Here is a 21,537-nt window from a genome sequence, read left to right as displayed (position 1 = left end):
TCCCACCCCACCCACCCCTTTACTGCAAGGCCTCTCTACTCCCAAAAAACCGAGCAAGTTACACTGGGGAAATGACTACTACACACAAAACACTGTTAATTGCACTAAGTAACCAAGTTGAAAAAAAACAACAAGAAAAAGCATCGTTTTCAATCTCAGTAACATTCTAAGATGTTAAAAGTTTAGACAGAGAGGTCTCTAAGTTATGTCCCATTAATATTTATATTCAAGGTTTAATATCATCTAAATGTTTTTATAAAGGAAAAACCTGGCAGACTTTAAAATATAACCTTACGAATGTTCCACTTCTGTGTAATGCAGTAAGAATGGAATGCAGAAGTAAAGAAAACACACGTAAATAAAAAATATTACTTACCACTTTCAGCTCTGGTACAGATCGACTTAGTGTCCACTCCTGGCTATTTACAAAAGCATCTGTCAAAACAAAACAAAACATATATATATTTAGAAAGGTACACTATTAGTTTAGTAAAGCTGTATTTTTTATTCCCGCTGAAGCAGCCAAAAAAGCATCTAGGCCTTCAAATAATGGAAAAACCAGAAGCCTCATTCAAACCTCAGTAATTTATGTATGCTTCCATCATTGAGGTTCAGATATTACAGTATTTATGTATTGACAATGCAGAAGGCACAGCCATAGCTAATTTTATCATGTGATCCCAACGCGGATTTATATTGCAGTTAGAATTTTAATTCAATCCTTGCAGGTTATGGAAAAACTCTTCTCCTCTCCCTTGTTTCGCCAAAGCTGGGAGTTACCAGGTCAAAAGGGATACAAACAGTTAAAAGGTGACACGATTCTCATGAAGGGGAGTGATAAAACAACTGGGCAAGACTGAAAGACACTCCCCAAAGCAGGAAGAGAATGCGTAAAGGGAAGAGAAAGAGGCTTTGAGGAGGAGTCTATAGCAAGTTAAACCAACTAGGGATCCCAAGAAGAAGGTGAATAGACACCTAGTAAACTAGACACGCATATACTCAGTATATTAGTACAAAAGCATTTAAGACCAACAGATCTTAAACAAAAACATTGCTTTAAGAACGCTGACTAGTAACTGGTTAGCACTTGCACATCTAGAGGGAACAATATTACAGGGTCTGGACATAAATCAGAGCTGCTGTGGTAATAATGTTTTATACACAGGGCCAGACCTGAGAGCAGGGGATCATGCGATTCCACCCTGAGAGCTGAAGCGAGAGGCCCAAGGCTTGGGGGGTTGGCTCAGAGACCCCAAGAGGGGTCAGAGGGGCACTTTAGTAACTGTGACAAGTATCACAAGTGCTTTCTATGTAAAGTTTAGGGCTTAAATAAAATAAAATAAATTAATCTCTCACAAACATATGGCATCAGCAAGTTCTGGTTCTACAGAGCAATTCACACAAACTTTTTCAGAGAAACTGTCCTCTTCGTAGACAACACTGCTTGACTAAAAACTAGAGAGATATAGGTCTTTCTTCACAGCCAACTTGAAAATGTCAAACACGACACCCTAAACTCAGTATACACTAAGTCATAAACCTCTAGTTCTGTTGTGGAGAAACATTTACATTTAAGCAAGTGTTCAGTATCTCTCTTCTCTCGGTAAAGTTTATTTAACTTACTGGAGAAGAAATTAGTCTCAGGCACTGAAGTCCAAGTAGTAGTGCCCTAAATTACTGCACCATAAAAAATTACGACTTCATAAAAAACACAATTTATGGAAATGCTTTACAAACCCCATCTGTGTTCCCTACAAGCTAAGCATGAATTACATGCAAACTTCTCCAGTGACTTTTATGAATCATGGGAGAAATCCCAGAGCCTTCACTATCTTAATGTTTCATTACTCTTATCACATTTCCCCCTCACCAGCCCTCAAAGAAAAATGTAGTTATTTAATACACAATTGGGTATCACTCATTGATTTGGAAGCATTTTCTCTCTCCTTTTTATACTCAGTCCACATAAAACGGTTACCTACCTTTCGCAACTGTTGTTCTTCAAGATGTGTTGCTCATGTCCATTCCAATTAGGTGTGTGCGCCGCATGCACAGTAGCCGGCAGGTTTTTCGCCTAGCGATAGCCATCGGTTCAGGCACACCCTGAAATGGCGCCTCTGTGGTGCCGTGTATATGGTCCTGCCGACCCACCACCTCTCCAGGTCCTTCTTACCAGCATTGCTCCGACAGAGGGGGTCTTGGAATGGACATGAGCAATACATCCCGACGAACGTCCAAAGTGTGGAATTTTTTCTCCCGGCTGTTTGCAAGTGGCTTAGAGTAAAAAAACTGGAAGAAAAATGTCCTGCTGAAGCAAGAGGAACGAGCGTTCCGGCTAACTGTCACAGGCGATAAGAAGGAACTGAAGAGGCGGCGGGTTGGCAGTACCCTATATACTGCGCCCCGAGGCGCCACCTGAACCGACCCAACAGGTACTGCTAGGGGGAAATCCTTCCAGCGACTGTGCATGCAGCGTGCACACACCTCACTGGAATCGACATGAGCGAGCACTCGAAGAAGAATTTTACATTTCAATTCTGCCTTTGAATTCAGATAGTTGTGTTGGTGGGACTGGCCACACCATTTGAGAAATGGCTCCCAAATGTGCAAGTACACAAAACATTCATATCCAAGTATTGTACAGTTCCAGTTCTGTGAAGGTCACGACACCCAAATTCTCCTGATAGGTGTGTGGGGGGGGTTTCTTCAGATGGCAGCCCAGCAGGCTTTGAAATCTTCTGGATTAATTCTACTTATTTAGGTCTCTAAGGCCAGCTATACCTGCTGTTTTTAGGAGTTCTATAGCATCAGAACTCTCACCCAGTCATGGAGGACATACTGAACAGGATCCCTGTTCAAAGATCAGAAAGTCCAACAGTGGACCAAACTTCAAACTGTTTAGCAATATCTATAGCAGAATTTAGGTTGAATATTCTGTTATCCTTATTGTTAGAGGAGAAATTGCTATGATTAATTTTAGCAATATTATTTGAGCACAGCCACTGATCTCAACCACGCGCAATACATAGAAGTTACAGTCTTTGCCCATGGAAGCTGGAGATCTAGACTGAACACATTGCCAGTCAGTCAGGATGCGAGCCTCCTTGGGAAAGAGATGAAGGTCTGACCTCAAAGCACTGCATAAAGATTTGGCGCTTTTGTGTTTCTGGGGGAACGGGGGGCAAAGTGCGGTAGGTTATGTAATATATGTACATAGCAGTACATGTACTGACACTATTGTTGCAAATGTAATTTTCTCAGCTAATTTACGTTTGCGTGTAAAGGACATTTTTTCTAGAACATACATGTTCGTTATGCAACAAGGAAAACCAAGTAAACCAAGAGGAAAAGTAACTAAACATTTTCGAAAGCTTAAATGTTACACAAAATATAGTTCTCCATGAGCAACACTGACTTAAACTGCTTCTGTGCAATGATACAATGCTATAGCTCAGTGAATAATGAATAGAAATCTTTAGTTGTACCAGATACAGACTAAGAATTAGCTCTTTAATTTACAATAGTCATTGGAAGAGACTTTGACAATTATTAGGAGGCAGTGTTGCCAAGTGGATGGTACACAGGAATGGGACTTAGGAGACCTGGAGTCTATTCCCAGCTTTGCTATTGGCCTGCTGGTGAGCTTGGGGAAGCCACAGCCCCTCTGTGTGCCTCAGTTTTCCTATCTGTAAAATGGAGATAATGATCTGGGCCTCTTTTGTAAAGTACTCATATCTACTAACAACAAGTGCTATGTTAGAGCTAGGTATTATTATGACCATGTAGTTAGTCTAAACAGATCATCTAAGTAAAGAACAGGGAAACAGCACAAAGATGATGACTCCAGTGACGTGTCAAAGGTACCAATGAGAGTGGTTTCACATTTTGCATGGGAAAGGGAGAGGGAGAGTAACAGGATGGCAACATGTGACAGGCCTGTAGGCAAACATACCCAGCTAGCCTGTGATTAATTTCACTGGTTCAGCTAGCCAGGGTCACAGCCTAGTGACTACACTTGTTGTGGATTTGGCTGCAGTGGACGGAGGGCAGAAATGTTATGACTCCAACCTCTCTCAAACTGCTAATTTCAAAACCAGAGGTCAGTTAGACCAAACAGTCACCAAAAAAAATTGCATATTTCCACAGATGCCTCCAGTCTCTCTACAGGTCTAGAATTTCCAGTGCAAATATTCAAAATCATGTTTTTGCAACATTTAATATATTCTTTATTTGCACCTCAACACTGACATAATTCCAAGTTTGGCCAGCCTTGGACACCTTTTAAAGTTAATTTCATTTCTGTGTACACTCTAACAGACTAGTTTTGAACTTTCACTGCTTCATGGTGACTAACATTATGAAAACCTGCACATAACCCTGACTTTTCTTAATTCATGTCAACCAAAAATGTCTAGGTAAGTGCTTCTTTCCTTCCCCCTTTCAATTAAAGATATGCCATTTTAAAAAATTATCAAAAAGTCAACACTTTTCTCCACAAGATGCTTAGAAAGTTAGCTTTAAAAGTATATGTGAATCTCAGCAGATAGAAAGCTCAAACAAGAGCAATAACGTTAGAACAATGGTCAAGATTACAATAAAAAGCAAAATCAAACCAAATAAACTAGGAAATGAAAAGTAGCAATCTCACCTGCAACTGAATCAGACCCCCGCAAAAATGCTTTACTTTTCACAGCCGATAAAAGCTATTGTAAACGACAGACAAGCAAATTGTAAAATATGCCATTTAAGAAAACCAAATGCTAAGCTATTTATGTCATTCTATATTAATGTAAGGTTTCAAGAATTAATAATTCTACTGATTTAACCTACTCTGCAATTATTATAGCTATAGGTTTGATCTACTGTATTAATAATGTCAAAAGCAAAACTGTAAAAAGCTACTACTTATGTTTTGGCTAGAAGAGTCCTGAATGGCCAGTGTAAAGCCTTGAGAATCTGCCTCCTTTACAAAACTCAAGCCAAAGGGTCCAGTTTGCAGCCACCTAAGGACGGCTAGATGCAAGTCCTTTAATAAACCACAAGGATGTCTATTGCTAATTCAATGCGAGTATCCTCAAAGTTCAACCGATGTGTCATAAAAGACAACGCAGTATTAAGTATTAGACTACTAAGCAGGCTCAAGTGATTTGTGTAGCTGAGTAACTATTTTCTGCTACTGTGATGTTTTCAAAGTGGCATATTCAATCACCACAAAATAAAAAACAAGAAAGATTAAGTCCCTTCTTTCCTCTGCAATCATGTGGAGTATTATCCCTTGTCCCAGCCATATATTCTTATAAATGTGGGGGTTAGGGGTGGGAAGACACAAAATAAACCAGTATTTCCCTAAATGGGGGAATACACCTTTTGAGGGGGCAGGAAGAATTAGCCACTCCAGAGTGGCACAAACAGGCTTCAGCAGTTCTCCAGACTCTCAGCTTTAATTAAAAAATAGGTCTAGCTGTTATGGTTGCAAAGAAACCCTCCAAAATATGAAACAATTATAACTAATGCAGAGACACTTGCCTGAATTTGCAGAGAGCCTGGGGAAAAAAAAGCTATCTACCTTTTCGTAACCGTTCGAGATGTGTTGCTCATGTCCATTTCAAGTAGGTGTGTGTGCGTCGCGTGCACAGTCATCAGAAGGTTTTTTCCCCTATCGGTATCAGTCGGGTCAACTGTGTATCCCCCTGGAGTTGCGCCTTCATGGAGTTGCCCTGCTGACCCCTCTCCCCCACCTCTTCAGTTCCTTCTTGCCCACTTACTCCAACAGAGGGGTAGGCGGGTAGGTCTTGGAACAGACATGAGCAACACATTGTGCCCTCGTGGCGTACGCTGCCAGAGTGGGGGCAGGTATCTTTGCCAAGTCACAGCACGCCCAGATGCAGGCCGTGATCCATGAGGATATCTTTTGGGACGACACTGGAAGCCCCTTCATCCTTTCCACAATTGCAACGAACAGTTGTGTTGATCTCCTAAACGGCTTAGTTCTTTTGATATAAAAGGCCAGTGCATGCCTGACGTCCAGGGAGTGGAGCATTCGCTCCCGGTTGTTGGTGGGTGACTTAGGGAAGAAAACTAAGGAAAATGTCTTGGTTTGTATGGAATTGCGAAACCACCTTTGAGAGAAAGGCCAGGTGGGGTCGTACCTGAACCTAGTCCTTATAGAAGGCAGTATATGGAGGTTCAGCAGTCAAGGCCTTAATTTCAGACACCCTCCTGGCTGAAGTTATAGCCACCAGGAACACTACTTTCCAAGAAAGGTAAAGAAGTGAGCATGTAGCTAAGCGCTTGAAGCGTCCCCCCCATCAGACTTGAAAGTACCAAGTTAAGATCCCATGCAGGGATCAGTTGTCTTACTTGAGGTACAATCTATCTAGTCCTTTGAGGAAGTGGCCGACCATTGGGTTAGCGAAAACCGATCGACTGGCAAATCCGGGATGGAAGGCCAAGATTGCAGCCAGGTGCGCCTTTATTGACAACACTGACAGGCCTTGCTGTTTCAGGTGCAATAAATAGCCCAGGATAAAGGGAATCAAAGACTGTAAAGGCAGAGTGTCCTTTTGTAATGACCAAATGGAGAATTCTCTTCCACTTAACTAAATAAGTGACCGTAGCAGATAGTTTCCTGCTGCCGAGGAGGACCTCTCTAACAGGGTCTGAGCATGCCAACTCCAAGGGGTTTACCCATGGAGTTTCCATACCGTGAGGTGAAGAGACTCGAGATTGGGATGCCAGAGGTGGCCATGGTCCACAGTGATCAAGTTCAGGACCACGGGCATAGTGATCAGCATGTCCACTGACAGGTCTAGGAGGGTAAACTAACTATTTACAGGATACAAAGAGAAATGTCCACTAGGGGATCGCTTGCCATAGCAAGAGAGAGAAGCAGCTCCAACGACCGTCATGGGAGGTAAGAAGGAACAGAAGAGGCGGGGGGTCAGCACGGCCCTATATATGGCACCATGAAGGTGTAACTCCAGGGAGCTTCACAGCCGACCCGACAGGTACTGCTAGGGGGAAAACCTGACAACCACGCACGCGGTGCGCACACACACCTACTTGGAATGGACATGAGCAAGCACTCGAAGAACATCATCAGCTTTCCTAGAATCATAGCTGGAAGGGACCTAGAGAGATCATTTAAGTCCAGCCCCCTTAGGATCAACTATACCTAGACCATTCCTCACATGTGTTTGTCTAACCAGTTCTTAAAAACCTCAAATGAGAGGGATTCCACAACCTCTTTTGGAGGCCCTATTCCCAAACTTTATTATCCTTAGAAAGTGTTTCCTAATATCTAACCTAAATCTCCCTCATTCCAGATTAAGCCAATTACTGCTTGCCCTACCTTCAGCGGACACGTCTTCTTTATAACAGCCCTTAACATATCTGAAGTCCTTATCAGGTCCCCTCTCGGTCTTCTTTTCTCAAAACTGAACATGTCCAAGTTATTTAACCTTTCCTCATAGGTCATATTTTCTCAACCGGTCACAGATACTAACACAAATAATTTTCTCTACACCACCACTCACACAGGCTAAGGATCAGGTCCATCTGGGTCAGTTACTATATTGCCTGAGGACCAAAGCCTGGAGTTCTTACTCCCACTGGCCAAGATTTATCTAGATGCTGCTGTTAATACTCTAATACTCTATCTTTCTTACTCACTCTGTAGCTTTGGAGACGTCATCTCAGAGTAGGTGAGCTTTGTCAAAATGAACATTGAAGGTTTTCTCTACGCTTTATGTTCACCTGACCAAAATGCTCAGATCTGTGGGCTGTCCCAAACAATGTGCGTCTGGTTCCCTTGCACACATCCATTTCCAGGGCTTGAACCACTGCTCACTGAAATAAATGGCACTGACTGAACAGGCTTCGGATCTGGCCCTATTTGAGGAGTGAACATCTGCATTCACTGCAATGGGTGCCAACCCACATCCCAGTGACGATCACTTAAATGCCAACATCGTTAACTGTTTCACAGCTCAAAGATTGTGAGAAATGAGACAAAGTCTAACCATGAAAACCTACACTAGCATTTCCCAAAGTGTCTGCTCCTGGCAGGGATAGGGTATGGGAAACGTGCACAGGACTACCAAAGGTGGCATGTAAGATGTATAAATTAAGATGTGTTAGGACTTCAGTACCTCATGATAGACTTGAAAAGAAAGTGCAGTAAGGGGAGAGGGGAGGCTCAGGGTACCATAACTTTCATTTTCCTGAAAGGGGACTCAGTTTTCAAAAGTTTGGAAAACACTGGATTAAATTAAGTATCAGTTCCATGGAGTTAGTAAGGACTTGGCATTCCTTTGAAATTTTTTTAATATAAACAAATTCAATAAAAATTCATTTTTAGTATTAAACAATTTAAGTTTTCATTTTCAAAAAGCCACACAATTAACAGATGCATGCTATCAGTTCTAATACAGTATATGGACAAGGGGACACAGTAGCTGCACCTACTAAAGTGAATCGTTTACAAGCTATTACACAGTAAGCATATGTTTTTTCTCCTCTCGCAGAGGTGGATTTATTATGCTGACAGGAGAGAGCTCTCTTCTGTCAGCATAGAACTTCTTCCCCACATGTGCTGCAGCTGTACTGCTGTAGCGCGGCTAGTGTAGACTAGTCCTCAGTAATCTGCTGCGGTAACATTATTCACACTACTTTTCTCTGTCCAAACTGTAGATGGATTTCACAGACATCCAGGATTTTATACACAGTGTAGGGACTTCATTAATCCCAACAGGCCCCACAGTTAGAAATTCCCTGGTTGGAGAATCTTGTAAGGGAGGACTGCAAGCCTGTGCCTGTGCTGCTCCTGCACTTATGTTATTAGAAAAAGGACATTATTAGGACACTGACCAACTCTTGTTTTACTCTGCCTCTGCTCCTCCTGCAAGGCACAGCTCCAACTAGGGAATCATTGCACAAAGGAGCAGCGCATTTGCACCTACAAGAGAGGCAAGAACAGTGGGGTAAATAAAACCAAGACAGCAGAGAGAGAAGTCCGAATGGAATGGAGGGAAACAATGGAAGACATCAAACAGAAAGCAAGGGAGACCTGTGCACAGAGAAGAGAGGAGGCTGTTGACCTGAGTTCCCTCTAAGCTGCGTGGCCGCACAGCAGCCTATTAAGCACCTCGCAGGCGCTCAGGGCTGCGGCGGGGAGAGATGCCTCTCCCCCAGTGCCGGACCTGCCGCGGCAGGGAGACGCGCCTCTCCCCACCGGCCCCAGCCCAGCACTGGACCCACGGCGGCCGGGGAAGAGGTGCCCCTCCCCCAGCTCCAATTCAGCCCGGCCATCACCTCCATATTGGTGCACATAACAAAATTCATTCTGTACACGTGTGGGAAAAATTAGAGGGGACACTGCTGCTGACCAAGAGATAGAATAACAATAATTTGTGAGAATATGCAACAGTTCAGCTTGTGAATCTATTTGATTCCTTATTCCATGGGCCAGCTGAGGCAACAGCATTACAGAGGCAATGAAGTTAGCTGCCAAAGTGAATGGATCATCTTAGTGCTGTGTGTTTAGCTATTCCGTGCCTGCACCCGGAGTGGTTTTCAAACTTTTTGAGCTGAGTCCCCCCCTTGAGTTATATTTTGAGGTTGAGCCCCACCCCACCCCTCCACCCCCAAGCCAGGCAGGTGGGTGCCTGCTGAAAGTGAGTCAAGGGGTGGAGGTGACGCTCCCCTGGACCCCACTGTGCAGAGCTGGCCTGAGCCCTTGCCACCCCCCAAAATAGAAGTCAAACTATGCCTATGCCCAAAGGTCCCACCCCGGCCCGGAGCCCTGAATCGTCATTCCCAAGAGCCTGTACTTTGTGACAGAAAATATGAAGTGAGAAATCATTAGTGGGCATACCAGATGAGTAAAGGAGAATTCAACCAGGGCCCAGTGGTATATTGTACATGCCTGTTCCCCTTAAACACTAAGTGGCAATCCCCTTTCTGACCCCCTTCTCTTCACTAAAAGGCCACCGTAAAAATACTGTACACAAAACCAAGTGAAATCCAGAGGACTGTGCTATTGGAAGACTCTTCTGCCTTTTACGAAATGGTTGCATAAACAGTGGCTCCTGTTTAAATGATTATGTAAATAATGTATTCATTTGGAAATGTTTAGAACAAACAGTTTTATTTTAAGTAGAAGGAGTTAGTTGACAAGCAGTGACTCCATGCCTAACATATCCCAGGACTTTATTAACAATAAATACAAACCTATTGTATAACTGACATTTTGGTTTAAATTGCAAGATTCTTTTATTGTGGGGGGGGGGGGGAGGTTGCATTTTAAGTCTGATCTGCAAGTGACATATGGCATACAACAACAAATTCAATGTCTAATTATTTTCCCTACTCTCCTTCCCCAATCTTAAAGACGCTAGACATTTTATTTAAAAAGCTACAACCGACTAAAAGAGTAATGCTACTCCAGCCCAGAAAATTAAGTTAAGTCTTTGCAAAAGTCACTTATCTTCAATAAGCATAAATATTTTTTCTCTACCCCCCAAAAAAGTTCATTTTTATTATTTTGTCTTTTTAACCTAATTGTGTTTTTGATGGAATATTTCCCCTCTTACTATAAATTAAGGTGGTAATTTTAGAGGGCAATTATGAACTAGAATTAAAAACAATATTTCATGAAGCACCAAATGTTCACCTCTCCTTATGGCATGCAGTACCTCCAATAATTTCAGCAGAAATGACATATGCAAGAAAAGATGAATAAATCACTACGTAAGTGGAAGTTAGAGGAAGAAATATACAGCTCACCAATTAGTACTATAACTCAAAAACCTTGGAATAATGAATGACTGATTCTGAGTTAATTTTGGGCTTTTGAGAACTTAGGTGAGAAAGATCAAAGACTTGCAGGTAAAACAGGACTGACTAGATTTTTAACATTCTTTTCATACAAGGAAAGCAATACAGCTTGAGTTAGTGGGTGTGTTATGTCACAAATTAGCCAGATCCATATACAATTTTTTCCCCATTTTTCCACACTTTATAACATATTAAGGGAAAGCTGGGTTAGTACACAGTTAGTGCAATAAAAACTAAACTAGTAAGTGTGGATTTAAATATACTGGAACAGATTTGCATATTAAAAAGAATCATATTTATGAAGTAGGTGAACTGTGAGGCTTATGTTTGCATTCCTTTAACTTTGGAATTCAAGTGAATGCAATATATAGTGTTTAACAACATAGGAAAGGAATGAATTTTAAAAATAATCACAGTTATGTGTCTTGTCATTTAGGTTATACATTGATTAAAATGTGTATGTTGCCAATCCTTGATTTTTAGAAAGTGAAGGTCAAGTAAAACTATATTCCTAAAATAGTCTTAAAATACATTTCCTTACTTGTGTTACTCACAATGCATTAAATGAATCTGGAATATATATTTTTTGCTAGTTAATTAACACTTTTCATTAACCTTGAACATAAACTCAATTATTTATAGTTTCACTTTCCAGTCCTACTATTAAAATAAAAATTGCAGTAGTATAACTGCAAACACTGAAAAATTAACAACTTTTTTTAAAGTATTAAATGAGATGTTGAGTTGTTTCCCCATGCCCTTACAAAATATAGGTTTTTGACTTAAACTATTTACCGTTTGTATTGAAGATATTAAATTTAGAAGTTAGTGCTGAAATGTTTAACTTCATCTGTATTGTTGACAAACTAGGAAAATGTACATGTGTTTACCTGAAAATTTCCTTTCTTCCAGTAATAATGTCCACAGATCCATTACAATGCGTACTTCAGCCTACTTGTAGCTTAGGGTAGAACCAGACCTGTTGGTCACTAGCAGCGGGGTAATGCCCCACAACCTGAAGTTTCTTCCAGTTAAGTCAACTTCCATAGCCTCAATAATCCAGTTCTTTCCTAAATTAAGGATTGTGTTAATTATACTTTGAAGAGAATGCACAACAATTTATCCTACTGAGGATTATGGGAAATTCTCCCTAACAAACTAACTTAAGTCCATGGATATCAATTTCCACCACTATTCTGGTGGAACCATTTGGGTCCGAGGTGGGACTGATCTGTGGACTTCATTATCGAAAAAAAGGAAATTTTCAGGTAAGCACGTGCATTTTCCTATTCTTCTTTGTGCTGTCGTCCAGAGATCCCATAATGGTATTTTTGTAGCAGTTTGCCTTCCAGGGTGGGAAACAGGATCATGCAAAACCAGACATATTGCATAACCTCCATCTTCCCTGGGAACGTGTTAAGACTGCCAAATATGGGAATGGCTGAACACTGGATGACCAACAGGTGGAATTTTGGTGAATGTATATATTGATAGCCATGTGGCCACCTATTAGATCTCATACAGGAGACAAATACTCTGCCCTGAGATCATCCAGTCCTCAAGAGCATGGACACTAATGCTAAACAGTAGCACGTTGTAGTCACTTGCATGCTGGGATAGCTGCCCATAATGCACCGCTCCCAATGCCACTGCAAGTGCCGCAAATGTGGCCATGCCAATGCACTTGAAGCAGTAAGTGTGGACAGACCGTAGCGCTTCCCTTACTGCGCTCTATGAAGGCGGGTTTAACTCTCAGCGCTCTACATCTGCAAGTGTAGCCATGCCCCTAGCTGAGAAAACTCACAACTATAACATTCATAAGATTGGAGATAGTAGCTACTAGGTGGTCTACTTTAATGGATAGAAAGGAGGATGACATCTGTAGGGAATCAATCTTGAAAAGAACAGACTTTTTGTTTACAAACCCACATTAAGGCCCTCCTAGAAGAACTCAAGGCTGTATTTCAATAGTTAGCATGACAAGATAGGTGAGGTAATATCTCCTCGTGGTGAGAGAAAAGAAAAGACTGTTTCTCTCACAAACAGAGTTGATCCAATAAAAAGATCCTACCTCACCCAACATCTCTTTCTAATATCCTGGAACCGACAGGGCTAAAACACTGCACACTAGTTTAGCATGACAGTTCAACTACAGAATTTGCACCAGTCAGTACAATAAGTTTTATTTATTGACTTCTGAGGATCCCTGAGAGTGATAAGTTCATCTATTTTAACCTGTCTGGTCCCAGATGGAAGATTGATATTGCAATATCAAACCTCAGAGAAAGAGAAATCCAAAAACCCAGCATTAGGTTAATCAAGTCTGAGAGCTGTAGCTTCTTCAGCAGAAAGGTATACACTGCTGCTCACTTGTTCTTATCTTTCCATTGTCCTAGAAACTTGTGGAAAACATGGGAAGGCATACTGCAGACACACTGTCCATCTTTGCAAGAGCTCATTCACAACCTCACATTCTAGATCCTGACACGTGGAAAGGCAACAGGGCACTGTTTCTAGAAGCAAAGAGGTCAATCACCAGTGCACCATATGAGTGAGGATATTCCTGAGTGCACTAGCCACTCTGATAACCAACTTCTGACATGAATTTTTGAGTTCTCTTCCCCCTCACTGGGCAGTGCAGCTTGAGATAGGAAACTTTGCTCTGCAAAGGTTAGTAGGGGTTGATTTTCTCTGCAGTAGGGATGATTGTGTTGTTCTAGGTGATCTATGAAAATTCCAATAGACTTCCTGACTGTCCTGAACAAGACAGATTTGAGTACCCATGTAAGGAACAGTGATCTGTGACTGCAATGAATCATTTTGTTCCCATTGGTGGATGCTGTCCTAGCTCTTTTTCAGGGATCTATTCTTTTAACTCAATTGGGACCGGAATGAGCCCCCTCCGTTATCCAGCTAGCATTTGACATAAGATTCACTCTGCCTGAGTCACTAAAAAGTGGATCCTTTCAAAAAAATCTGATTTGCTACATCACCAGCCAAGGCAGTTAAGAAAATACACTGGAACCTTCATCTGTGACAATGGATATGATTGGGGCAGGATGCAGAAGGAATCACAGGACTTACTAGGCATGTCTCATATGAACTCTGGATCACTGAGGCATATCTGTGTATGGAATCCATATTCCCAATAGGCTCCAATAATATGAAGTGGACTATTGTTTCTGTTATGCCCTGTATTTTCCTTTTCATCTTCTGTTAACATTCTCCTAAGATGACACCTTGGATTTGATAGTATTCATCCTGAACCCAGGCCAAGGACTGACTTCACTGGCACTGTATGTCTGTTTATTATGAACACAAGATATATTCCACAAACCATATCACTGTGTTTGTTTCAGCTTGCTCTCTGCATAAAGCCTTAATCAGAAAAAATTGTCCCGGGAGAGTAATTGAGTTTGCTTGTTCTTTAGAGCCAGTATGAATACTGCCATGATCCTGGAAGAGACTCAGAGCACGTATGAGATGAAAAGGTCTTGATCAAGCTGGGAGTGGGGTGGGGGATGGGAGGGTGGAAGGGAGAACTGCTATACATAAAGAGGAATTATTTGTGGGATGATAAAATGGGAATGTGAAGATAACCTTCCTTTAGGAACTTATTCAGATGTTGGAAGATCAGTGGTTTTCAACCTGGGGTCCACAGACTATGTCTAAGATTTCCAAAAAGGTCCGCATCTCCATTTGCAATTTTTTAGGGGTCTACAAATGAAAAAAGGTTGAAAACCACTGTTGTAAATAGAACCCTCCATTGTTTGTGCCCTACTGTCTGAGGAGAGAAATAATATGGAAAATGGGTTATATTACTCTGATTATACATAGATGGATGGTTTCAATCATGTCCTGTCATGCCCATGGGAATAACACCTACCTGTTCCTGCAATTCTTGCACAACTCCATACAGTACCCCCTCTAGACAACATCCATTGGCTTCATTTTGACCAAACCTATAGGCAGACTTTCTCCCAAACTGAATGAGCCTGAAACATGGTCAAATTCCAGACCAGGCTGGTTGGGAATCATGCAGATAGCTCTGCAACAACTGAGCGTTCCTGTGAACCTTACATCAGCACCCTGCACTTGTTCTAGCTACCAGGTACAGAGTGGTATTTTCTCCGGTTGTATCCTAGGCACTGCTTCAACTTGCCATATGACCAATACTCATTTCTATCATGCCTGGTAGTAGCCAGGATTGTAAGTCAATTTTTCCTATGACTGAATAGTCTCAGCTTTACATAAAGCTTCCCACTGTATCACTAAGATCAGGAAATTGATACTTGAGATCAGATGCTCAGTAAAAACAAAGTCCCTTACATCTGAGTGAAAGAGATTTCTGCCCCCTTATTTTTTTCAGAGGCAGTGCGAGTTTCAGGTTGAGGGAGGCCATGTTTATAATACTGTTCACCCGCATTAGCATTGCTTGTGAAAGCCTGAAGAGGCTCTTTACGGTGTCAGGACAATTCTTAATTCTTTTTTTGTATTGGTCTGATGATATATGAGAGTTTTCATGCCCAAAGGAGGCAAGTGAGGCAATATCTGCACAGACACGGCTTCCGGTGAAGGGCCTATATAGTGAGAAGGCTACTTTATCAGGCAAAAAATTCCCCATTAGCAATACTGAGATCTTGGCCACCGAGGAAATAGCCACATTTACCTTCAGTAATGACACTAGATTGAAATTTGGACTGGTGCACACTAAGGGACCTTATAAATAAAATAAATGCTGGGAGGGGAAGAGGCTCAAAATAAAATAAGCAGTGGGCCAAGAGGCCCCTTTCTGCCTGCTTGTTCCTCCACATCTGCACTGCTGTCCTTCTGAACCCTCCATGGCCAGGTGCTGCAGGGAGGAGGCAGCAGCAGTGGCAAGACATAGCAACCCACAACAGAAGCTGGGATCTTCCATCTGGTGTGCTGCCCTTTCGGCTTTGCTCCCCTCATGGGGACGGGGAAGAAAGGACTGCCTGCCCCAGAGCCAATGGTGTAGTCGAGGGTAAAGGTGGGCAAATGCAGTTTACACACTTCAGATTTGGGGAATATGGAGTTTCGTTTAGCCACTGCTTATCACTACACTATTGCCCAGAGCTAGTTCTTTTCGATCCTGCCTGGCTCCTTTCCTGCCCACACCAAAGTTAGCGTGCCCAGCCTGAGCTGAGGGAAGGCAAGGGGGGACCTTCACTCTGCACACAAAGCCGGCTGAGCTCCCCAACAAAACGATAACATTTTCTTCCATGACTATCAAATTCAGATATTACTACATGTGTAGCATTTAATCATTTCTTAAATGTCAATCAACTTAATACCCAGGTATTTTATCAAATCTGGATAGATAGCATACAATCTATGCATAACAGTTAGCACGAACCCTGAAAATGCCACTTTGGTTACCTGAGAAGAACACCATGCCATCACAAAAGCATTTAAATACAACACTAAGCAAAATACAATAAACCTGCCCCGTGTTGTGCCTTGACGGCCACCAAATTGTAATTTGAGCACATACAGTCATGGAAACGGGTGCTAACTGAGAACTTTTTACTAAGAAAGCTCTGCCATCCATCTTACCTCCAGCTTCAGATACTAACGGCAAAAGCATTACAACTGACCTTAACAGCATAGATATAGGGAAAGTAGTTGTCTTCCTAGCTCCAGGGCCAACACAATCTGATCTGCTTAAAATGCCTTAATAATTTACACTTGGGAATGTGTGTCATATTGAAGTTCCAATCAAACGGTTTCCTTCCACAGAGCTTCATTAACAAAGCAGCTAGTCAGTCATGCTACTGATTCAGTAGTTGTATCTGATTGTTATCAAATAGATATTCCCCCTCCACGTTTTTGTCTCTCCTGCTTAAAGAGTTCAAACCATCCAAATTCTCTCAGTCTGTATCTTGTCATGGTTTTGACAAGAGAAGACAGCTTATATTGTGAGACCTGATCAAACTGCCTATATGCCTTGATTCTATATGCAATCAATTGTCATCAACCTGACAAGGTTAATACATCCATCTGCTGCTGCACTCATGCCTAGTCCATCTGATTTACTGTACAATCTCTTGTTCTGCCTGTGTACTTAGTCCCTTGTACCATTGCACTGTTTTGGCCTTGACTATTAATTTAAACCAAACCCCATGAATTGTACAGATATATTTTTGACATAAACATAGCAAATGTCCCTCAAGGGAGCAAAGAGGAAAGAGAAGAAAGGCTTTTCAAGAAAAGACATAAAAGGCTTGAATCTTTTATGATTCTTAGAAAGCCTCTTAAAAGCTTGCCTCTGGGTATCCCAAGGTCCCTTTCCTGTTCTTTTATAGGACAAGACACTACAAAGAAAGCAAGGGGCTTATTTCAGGAATAAGTGCAGCAAAAGGATCTTTTCCCAGCATAAGAAGAAAGGTGCACTGAATCATAAGAAAGTAAAAATGTAGTAAATTGTATGGTGCAACAATTCTTATGGTTGGGTTTTGCATGACAAAAAGCACTTTCAACTACTTTGTTTATTAAACTATTAATTTGTAATTATGCATCTATTGAGAAGATGGGACCAATACACAAGCTACATAAAGTACAAATTATTATACACATACATAAACAACACACAAAAGTACATACATGTACTCAATATATTCCTCTGATTGTAGATATGGAATATTTTTAGAAAGTTTCTCAGCAGCATATTTGCTGTGGCTACTTATTTGTGTATTCCTAGGAAGGCTGAATAAGAGGTATTATGAGTTTCATACAAATCAGTGATTTTGTCTAAAGGTTACAAGACTAGAGTTTCTGTTTTGAAACAGATATTTTATAAATAAAACTAAGTTGAAATGCCCAGTTTTTTGAGAACTTGAGAAGCATTTTTAGGACACCTTCCCTCCAACCCACCCTACGCATCATTCTGTGTAGCGCATAGGTACACTTGTGTACTAGAGAAATTTTTTAACTTAGTATTGAATTAGGACAATGGGGCTCAAGAGCATGAATCCTTCAATACTTATCTTACTGGCAGAGAGACGGGGTGCAGATATCACAAACTTTTTGGGGTTAGACATACCTGAGAAGTTTGCTTCATTTCCCTCTCTTGATTGCACAATAGATTTACAGTGAAAATCAATTTAAATCTAAACCAAGTACTGTCAGATAAGAGAAACACACTGACGCCATGGTTGGTTTGTTTTTTCCAGTCGGTCTCAAAAATAACACCCTTTACTCTGTGCATTTACAAATTTGTTACAAGATATCCAAGAAATAATCTCTATACTTAGAATATCAAGCATCACACTGTTATATTCTCTCTCGATCTGAGCACATAACCCTCAACCCTTTTCCGTGGGCTCTTTCTTCTGCATAAAACTCAAGCTCCTGCTAGGCTTTCTAGAGTTGTTCCTTTCTTACACCTCTCTTCCACTCTATGCTCTATCTAATCTGTAGCCCCTAGTGCTGTCTTTGTCCCTTCCAGTACTGTCGTTTCATGCCTTTTATCCTTGGAATTGCCTCCTTTACTCACACACCCAACCCCCCCCCCCCCTCTTTCCTCTCAATATCTCCTTAACACTTACTGCTTTCCACTTATGCTCCAATGCTGATCCTTCCTCAAGGCCATCTTTTTCTACTCACACTTAAATATTAAGTCATTTATATTATACCTGTTTAGAGTCAAACTGAGCTTATGAATGCAGAGATCTTATCTCCTTCTGATTGTTAAGCTCCATATAAATCAATGATGATGGTGGTATAAATAAACTAGAATAAATATAAGGAATAAAATACTTCCACAATATCCAGTAGACTTGATACTCAAAGTCAACTTCAAAATTTGTTATTATTCTGTTTATTTAGGGAGTGGCGGGAAGGCAGAATGATGTGAATCTCTATTCTCTTTCCTAATTTTCCTTTTGTCTCATCATCAAAGCTTTTGATACGGTCTCCTACAGTATTCTTGCCACCAAGTTAAAGAAGTATGGGCTGGATGAATGGACTGTAAGGTGGATAGAAAGCTGGCTAGATCGTCGGGCTCAACAGGTAGTGATCAATGGCTCCATGTCTAGTTGGCAGCCGGTTTCAAGCGGAGTGCCCCAACGGTCGGTCCTGGGGCCGGTTTTGTTTAATATCTTTATTAATGATCTGGAGGATGGTGTGGACTGCACTCTCAGGAAGTTTGCAGATGACACTAAACTGGAGGTGTGGTAGATATGCTGGTGGGTAGGGATCAGATACAGAGGAACCTAGACAAATTGGAGGATTGGGCCAAAAGAAACCTGATGAGGTTCAACAAGGACAAGTGCAGAGTCCTGCACTTAGGACGGAAGAATCCTATGCACTGCTACAGACTAGGGACCGAATGGCTAGGTAGCAGTTCTGCAGAAAAGGACCTAGGGGTCACAGTGGACGAGAAGCTGGATATGAGTCAACAGTGTGCTCTTGTTGCCAAGAAGGCTAATGGCATTTTGGGCTGTATAAGTAGGGGCACTGCCAGCAGATCGAGGGACGTGATCGTTCCCCTTTATGCGACATTGGTGAGGCCTCATCTGGAGTACTGTGTCCAGTTTTGGGCCCCACACTACAAGAAGGATGTGGAAATATTGGAAAGAGTCCAGCGGAGGGCAACAAAAATGATTAGGGGTCTGGAGCACATGACTTATGAGGAGAGGCTGAGGGAACTGGGATTGTTTAGTCTCCAGAAGAGAAGAATGAGGGGGGATTTGATAACTGCTTTCAACTACCTGAGGGGGGGTTCCAAAGAGGATGGAGCTCGGCTGTTCTCAGTGGTGGCAGATGACAGAACAAGGAGCAATGGTCTCAAGTTGCAGTGGGGGAGGTCTAGGTTGGATATTAGGAAACACTATTTCACTAGGAGGGTGGTGAAGCACTGGAATGCTTTACCTAGGGAGGTGGTGGAATCTCCTTCCTTGGAGGTTTTTAAGGCCCGGCTTGACAAAGCCCTGGCTGGGATGATTTAGTTGGGAATTGGTCCTGCTTTGAGCAGGGGGTTGGACTAGATGACCTCCTGAGGTCCTTCCAACCCTGATATTCTATGATCATAAAGCCAGAAACCCAGGCCATCCAACGGAGATTCACTTGAAACACAAATTAAATGTCCTCCTGAACATAGGCTGATTCCTGGACTTCCTCCTGGTGAAACCCAATGTTATGATTTATTCTATCACAAACTCAAAAATCATTTTTTCAAGTACAGAAGTGACCCCACATACTGTTAACCACGTTTTTACACTTCACTGATTTAAGTTTAGTCACAAAATATTGTAAAAAGGAACAGTGAAATTTACTACCAACTTATCACTAAGTTAAATGAATTCATAAAAAAATTAATTGGCCGTAATATGCAAAGAAGTACAGAATTTATGCAGTTTGACCTTCTCTTCACACCACACAAACATTGTTATAATGCCTAAAAAAGATCCATTTACATTATTTTTTGAAAAGAAAGCAAACACTCATTAGAAAAGCTGTCAATTCCTGTTTATTTTGCTCTCTTATATTTGGAAACTGTAATGGAAAATTGAATAAACGACTAGCTGCCAGTGTTTATGTGCAACCCAATTAAATTCTAAAAATACAAAAACACAAACAGATTTTTATGCAAAATGCCAGTTTTCCGTTTTAGGCACATATCTTTTCTGACTAAACAAAAATGCAAAATGCAGAAAAAAACAGTAACTCACCTTCTCGTAACTGTTGTTCTTCGAGAGGTGTTGCTCATGTCCATTCCAATCAGGTGTGCGCGCGCGCACGTGCAGGGTGGCTGGAAGATTTTTCCCCTAGCAGCATCCGTGGGGCCGGCCTTGGCACCCCCTGGAGTCGCACCTCCATGGCACTCAATATAGAGCCCTGCCGACCCGCCACTCCTTCAGTTCCTTCTTACCGGCTACTCCGACAGAGGGGAAGGAGGGGGATACTGGAATGGACATGAACACATCTCGAAGAACAACAGTTACGAGAAAGTGAGTAACCATTTTTTCTTCGAGTGCTTGTTCATGTCGATTCCAATCAGGTGACTCCCAAGCCCAAGTGTAGGTGGTGGGGTCAGAGTCTTCCATTGATTGGAGCACTGCTCATCCGAAGGCCACATAGTCTCTGGCCTGCTGGGGAATCGCATGGCGCATGGTGAAAGTGTGGCTAGAGGACCACGTCACCGCCCTGCATATTTCCTGACTGGGAACCTGAGCCAGGAACACTGTTACTGAAGCCAGCACCCTGGTGGAGTGCGAAGTGATTTGGGGTGCTGGGACACCTGTCAGGTTGTAACACTCACGGATACAGGACACTATCCATGACAAGATGCGTTGTGACGACACAGGCTGATCTTTCATCCTGTCTGCCACTGACAAATAACTGGACCGATTTTCTGAACGATTTCGTTCTCTTGATGGAAAAGGCCAGCACCCTGCGGACATCTAGAAAGTGGAGCCTCTGCTCCCTGACGCTGGAATGAGGCTTAGGGTAGAATACCAGGACAAAGATGTCCGGTTGATGTGAAAATGGGAGACAACCTTCAGGAGGAAAGCCGGGTGAGGCCTGAGCTGCACCTTGTCCTTACAAAACACGGTGTAAGGAGACTCTGATGTTAGGGCCCTGAGCTCAGACACCCTCCTGGCCGAGGTTATCGCTACGAGAAACGTCACCTTGTAAGAGAGGTAGAGCAGGGTTCAAAGGAGGGGGGAGGTCCCGTGA

The 21,537-nt window shown here is 42.1% G+C and overlaps 1 protein-coding gene across 2 annotated transcripts in view; it reads right to left on the bottom strand.

The window, feature by feature from the left end:
- LOC113406986 (arf-GAP with GTPase, ANK repeat and PH domain-containing protein 1) overlaps window positions 1-21,537 on the bottom strand; it is a 636,559-nt gene that overhangs the window by 415,448 nt on the left and 199,574 nt on the right. For both annotated transcript variants that reach the window (XM_026653995.2, XM_026653996.2), the window contains exon 2: window positions 377-435. In XM_026653995.2, the coding sequence (XP_026509780.1) occupies window positions 377-435 (59 nt within the window). The remainder of the gene's footprint in view (window positions 1-376; window positions 436-21,537) is intronic.

Source organism: Terrapene carolina, unplaced genomic scaffold (genome assembly GCF_002925995.2).
Source record: "Terrapene carolina triunguis isolate 2854851 unplaced genomic scaffold, T_m_triunguis-2.0 Scaffold175, whole genome shotgun sequence".
Taxonomy (NCBI): Eukaryota; Metazoa; Chordata; order Testudines; family Emydidae; genus Terrapene; species Terrapene triunguis.
This window is presented reverse-complemented; position numbering and strand designations above follow the sequence as displayed.